Genomic DNA, 5,730 nt, shown 5'->3' with positions numbered 1-5,730 from the left:
AGCGCTTAAAGTATGCCTTTCATCCTTCACCTCGTTCTTCGCTATCAAGCCACTAAAAATCTAGGACATTGTGCTAAACCGACAAGCAAGGTATTTTCACACTTTACCTTCTTTGTTCTTCGAGGTAGCCGCACATCGAATACCAATGCATTTTGAGGTTCTGTAAGGACTGTAAGTCCAAGGATAATCGAACACAGAATATGATTTTTTATCACGGATTTGATGACAAATGTAGAGAGAGAACCTATAAACTAGAGACGTAAAAGGGATAACGAAAGGAAAAATTCAGTCTTAAACTTACCATTATATTTTTTATGAATCACCGCCACCCGTGAATCTGGAGGAAAGCTTTCCGCGTCAGGGTTTAATATAGATAAACGAGTGAATAAAGGAAATGAAGAGTTGTGAGCGAAGATGAACTTTAAAATTGGGTTGTACTTCTTGAAAATAAAAAAGAAATATAGGTAGTTGATTTGACAACCTAGAAAAGGAGCAACACACGCAGACACATGCATGTGTATTCTTAGAAAAGAAATATTGACTCTAATGGTATGTCGACCACGTTAGAAAAGAGGGGGCAAATTTTGAATTTACGGAAAGCATAGGACCAAAAAAGAAGCTGGTTATAAAGTAAGGGGCTAAAAATGAAATATTCCTTCCAATGATGAGTGGGACAAATTCTATATCAGATCTGAATTCTTTCTTCTTGGACCGTTGGAATATACTGGCCCACCATCTTGACCGTCCAATTTAAAAAGTAAAAGAAGACACGAAAGTCCTTTTCCTACACTCTTTTCCCAAACGGCTATATTTAGTGCCTCTTCAGCAAAACTATAAAAATGCAAATATCTCATAACCAAAACAGAGTGCTTTCTATCTGATTCTCTTTCACTAATTAATCAAACAATGAATTCTACTCCTTCATCTCACCGATCCAATTCTTCTTTGAGACTTAATTCTTCTTCTCGCATTTCTAGAAACAACAAAGAAGATGATCAAAACAATTCTTCACCTCTTTCTCTACAAACTTCGAATTTAGTCCCACTCAAAGAACTTCTTCTTCTTTCTCCTTCACCTCTTCGAAAATCAAGAACCCGTCTTCCCGAGAAAACTGAAAGCTTAGAAGAACCCATTGATCTTATGGGTTCTCGAAGCAGAAGGTGCAAAAGCAGAGGCTCCCCAATGGGTGGTTTACTAAGCTGTGGATCACCAAGAAATAGTCGAAGAACACGAAGACGATTCGACCAAGAGATTCGAGAAGAGCGAGAGTTTGGCTTAGGAGAAGATAATGGAAAGACAAAGAAAAGGAGACAGAGTAATCGGTTTCGTAAAGAGAAATTGAGTTTAGTTCTTTCCACTACAAGCTTACCTTCACCTAGTAAGTTCACTCTTAGAACCTTTGAACTCTTGATTAATTTTCTTTTGTGGGTTTTGAGTTGAGCTTCTTATGATTATGATGGTAGAAACAGATATTGAAATTGATGATCAGAATCGACTAAATCACATCTGGCAGCTTCTGATTGATTTGATAATGTGGAAGGATGTTTCGAAATCAATTTTTTGGTTTGGATTAGGCTCTCTGTTTTTCTTATCTTCTTGTTTGGCTAGAAGTTTCAGATTTAGGTACTCCATCTCTCTCTCTCTCTCTCTCCATACCCATTTCCTTTTGAATATTTAACCACTCAATTTGGGTGTTTGCAGTGTTATCTCAGCAATTTCCCAACTGGGTTTGTTGTTTTTGGCTGCAACTTTCTTCCACAATTCCTTCTCCAAGAGGTAATAATCTTTGTCTTTTTGTAGTTTTTTTATTTCCCCCTCTCTCTTTATCTCTCTGCTCAGTTGCTAAATTCATGGTTCTACAGGCAGGAATCGGATGAACAACTCGATTTTAACTTAAAAGAAGACGATATTATTCGATTAGCTAGCTTAATTCTTCCATTTGCTAACCTTGTTACAAATAATATGAGAAAGATCTTCTCTGGGAAACCATCAATGACTCTAAAAGTAGCACCTATCCTCCTTGTGGGAGCCGAATATGGTGACTCTATAACACTGTGGAGGATGTGTGTAACAGGTAAGACAAACGGGGCAATGTTCTATTTTTGTAAAGCCAAATCGACTCTAGTCAGATTTCAGATTGTTTGTTTTTGTTTGACTTGTAATGTCCGACTCTTGAAGTTTGACTTATGATGTATGAATCGTCTGAATATATGATGTGGATTGATTTTGGGTCCATTTGATTTTAACAATTAAGATTCAGACAAGTCTGACCGAGAACAAATGAATATCATTGTAGCTACAATCTCTTGCTTCCATTACTTTAATGATTGAATTTGAGTCCTTTGATATATTTCAGAATTTGTGCAGGTTTCTTTGTCAGCTTCACTGTCCCCAAAATATATAGTTCCTACTCTGAGCAAATAAAAAAACAAGGTATGAATATAGGGACAAGGTTGATGCTCATAATGATGAACTAGCTTAAGGTGAAGTAATTGTTCTTTCTTTTCCATGAACCAGTTGAGCACATAAGAGATTGGTTGCTGGAAGCATGGAGAGCTTCTTCTCACAAGAAGATAGTAGCAGCGTCGGCAGTCACAGTGTTTTGGAACTTGTCGACCGTTAAGGCTCGCATTTTCAGTGGTACATTTTCATTCATATCATTCCAATCATACGTTTAATGAGAAATTCTAAATGTACAGACTATCACGTCTGTGTGCCTATACCAGCCAAGTGGAGTCCCATGTCCATAAGTGTAGTAACTTTAAGTGGAGTCCCATGTCCATAAGTGTTGGGAGCTCAAGCTTAGTAAATATTAAAGCCTCCTAGGTGAGCTCATAGAGCATTCGCCAAAAGCCTGTATCGATTAGGCTTGGGCTTGGGTGGGAAAACGATGACAAATTGATCATTGTTGGGGGTTAGGCCGTCATAACAACTTCTCGACAGAACTACATAGGTCCCACTCGCATGTTCCGACACGCGAAGTGAGACTTGATTCTGAGTCTGTAGTAAAATTCTCATCCACCAAAGTATTTCACAATTTCATTTTGTGCTAATATTGTGTAATTTATTTGTGCAGCATTCATTTCTGTTGTAATATTAAGGTATTATAGACAACAAGTAGCAGAACAAGAGGTCATAGAAGTTGAACAACAGCAGCATCAGGCATTGGTTTTAGTAACAGAAATATCACAATAATGGCATTCTTAGTTTCGAATAACATTGCATCTTTCGTATTTTCTACTAGAAAGAGGATCAGTATCTAATATCATATGTATAAAGTTTGTAACTTGATCCTAATAAAATCATTTCATATAATTGGTTTATGATTTTTGTTACTTCTCGAGAACGAAAAGGATCTGACATACCATTTTGGGTAGGTTCTCGCTGTTGTCTAGGACAATTGAAATAATCTTCGAAAGCTTTTAGGACCATACAAGTGAAACTCTCAAATGAGAGATCAAAACAGATATAACTTCAAGCAACCATAAATTAAATTAGGAATTAACGATCTGATAAGAACTTCTATTATTGCATTTTATGTCCAATATATACAAAGTATCGCTCTTATTGGTCTACAACAGGCTTGAGCTAGATCAATCCAGTCCGGAATCTCAAACTATTAACTCATCGGAGATTGTCAACTAGTAACTACCGACTTCTTCAGAACAAATATTTAGGTCAAATACCTCAGGAATGTAATTAGTTAAGCCATCTCTGAAAAAATGTACTATGATGACCCCAAGCCTTTTTGTTTGAGTAGATCATTTTTCGAACATTAGTGGGTCATTCTGCTTCTCTTAATCACCAACCAGAGTAGACAAAAGTAGATCTTGCATAAATCCAGCTCTCGCTGTAGCTCGAGTAATCCTCTGTTCCTTCTCTTCACGACTCAAAGAAGACCCAGTGCTGCAAATTAACGAGGAAAATGGATTTGAAGACACAGTGAAGATCTTTGTCACCAATAACTTTTAATACAATCGAACTTGATATAGAAAAGTGGCAAAAGGATAAACAAGGCATAGAACGAACTATACTTGATAAAGCTATTAACAATGGTATTTCGAGCATGACGAAAACTTATATATGGGCTTCTATAGAAATGCATATGACGAAAAGTCATTATCATGAAGTGATGTGAAAGTAAACGCGGAGATTCTTCAACAAAAAAAAAAAAAGCACTTCAAATTCATACCTCAATTTCCAAGGGTTTATCGAGGTCACGTTCTTCGTATAAGTATCCTCAGCAATGGAGACTATTGATTCTGAATCTTCTTCTTCGGACGAAGGAGAGCTCAACATAAGTGATGACAGGAGTGGATCTGTAGCAGCATCAGATGCACTAGAATTGCTTGATAAAGCTCCACTACTTAAAAGCACCTGTGACTGGGCCTCGCGAGGATCACGACCCAACAGAGAGAGAGCCTGAGTGTCACGAACTCCAACTCTCCGTAATCTTCTATATTTCTGGAAGTGTTCATTCGTTACCAGGAACATTTGCAGGAATTTGGTTTACTTAATAAACTATCAGATAATTCATCGTTCTTAACTAGCTAACGAAAAGGATATTTTAAGAAGGTGCCCATGTTGAACTGTAATATGATTTAGTATATCTCGTGTAACCTTGATGCAGCAAATGGAACAACCCTGTAAGCAAAAAAAAGTAGAGAACAGTTATTAGGCCTACATGCGAAGTATCAAAGTTCTAATTTGCATATTGGAATTAGACTATGTGAAAGAACGAAGAACGAAAATCGACATAGAGATTTATCTCTATATACACAGACACACACACGAAATCGATTCATTCGAAGAAAAAAAAATTGGCAACACCCACATGAGCATAATGTGTAAAGATGATTCTTCCCCCTTGTTAACCTTCTCCAATTAAAAGTGACAAAAACTATTCACTAGGGTAATTTGGATTGAAAGAAAAACATGAAATAGAGATGCTTCAGCAAAAACAAGAAAAAAAGAAAGAAAGCTGAAAACAGAAACTAGAATAAGATTACAAGAATTCAAAACTTACAGTACTTCTTGATTCAAATAGGTGCTCTTCTTCAAGATGAATACAAACAGAGTCAATATCATAACCTTCATAGCAATAAGGGCATGGAAGATCAGACCAAACCTCCTCATTACCATCTAAGATCATTCAACCAGAAAAGGAAAAAGAAAAATTAAAACCCTAATTCTTGAACAACCCAAAAACAGTATTAAACAAAATCAAATTGATGAAGAAAGAATGAAGAAAATAATTAAACTAAAACACACCTAACTGAGAGTTCTGTTGACGTTTGGCAGTACCTAAACGAGATGCCCAGCGATCAGGATTCATATTCAGAAGAAATCCCCTGAATCGATTGATATGAAATTGAACAAAATTAAAAACAGAGAGTTCACTCGAACTTAAATATAAAGGGAGTTCTTGCACTTTTCTCCTTGTTCTTTTTTTTTTTTTTGTTGGAAGGACAATATATAGAGGATTACTGTTACAATATAATTGAGACAAAGTATTAGGGGGGGTAGTGGTTCAGGACATTGGAGGACACTCAGAGACAAAATGTTCCAGAGACATTTCAAGACATTTCGGGACATTTGTCCGTAGACAAAATGTCTTTATGGACATTTCAGGACATTTGATTCATAGACAAAATGTCTCAGAGACATTTCAAGACATTTGGTTCATGGACAAAATGTCCTGGGGACATTTCAACATATTGAATCCATGGA

General features: G+C 36.5%; 2 protein-coding genes across 2 annotated transcripts; one reads left to right on the top strand and one right to left on the bottom strand.

Moving 5' to 3' along the window:
• The first annotated feature begins 826 nt into the window (after window positions 1-826).
• LOC147556959 (reticulon-like protein B17) lies at window positions 827-3,323 on the top strand. Its single transcript, XM_086657957.1, has 7 exons — window positions 827-1,378; window positions 1,464-1,623; window positions 1,702-1,776; window positions 1,863-2,074; window positions 2,368-2,433; window positions 2,518-2,640; window positions 3,077-3,323. Exons 1-7 carry the CDS (start codon window positions 907-909, stop codon window positions 3,193-3,195), a joined length of 1,227 nt encoding a protein of 408 aa, XP_086514083.1. The 5' UTR covers window positions 827-906; the 3' UTR covers window positions 3,196-3,323.
• A 387-nt stretch (window positions 3,324-3,710) lies between these two features.
• On the bottom strand, window positions 3,711-4,540 carry LOC147556958 (protein DEHYDRATION-INDUCED 19 homolog 4-like). The gene is made up of 2 exons (XM_086657958.1): window positions 4,193-4,540; window positions 3,711-3,906 (listed from the first exon to the last, which is right to left on the bottom strand). The coding sequence occupies exons 1-2, from the start codon at window positions 4,492-4,494 to the stop codon at window positions 3,798-3,800; spliced, it is 411 nt and encodes a 136-aa protein (XP_086514084.1). The 5' UTR covers window positions 4,495-4,540; the 3' UTR covers window positions 3,711-3,797.
• Between the last annotated feature and the right edge of the window lie 1,190 nt (window positions 4,541-5,730).

The sequence above is a fragment of the Eschscholzia californica genome, unplaced genomic scaffold (genome assembly GCF_041429995.1).
Source record: "Eschscholzia californica isolate CP2 unplaced genomic scaffold, dmEscCali1.0.p SCAF_2, whole genome shotgun sequence".
NCBI lineage: Eukaryota > Viridiplantae > Streptophyta > Magnoliopsida > Ranunculales > Papaveraceae > Eschscholzia > Eschscholzia californica.
Note: the sequence above shows the minus strand (reverse complement) of the source record. Positions and strands in the feature narration are given on the sequence as shown.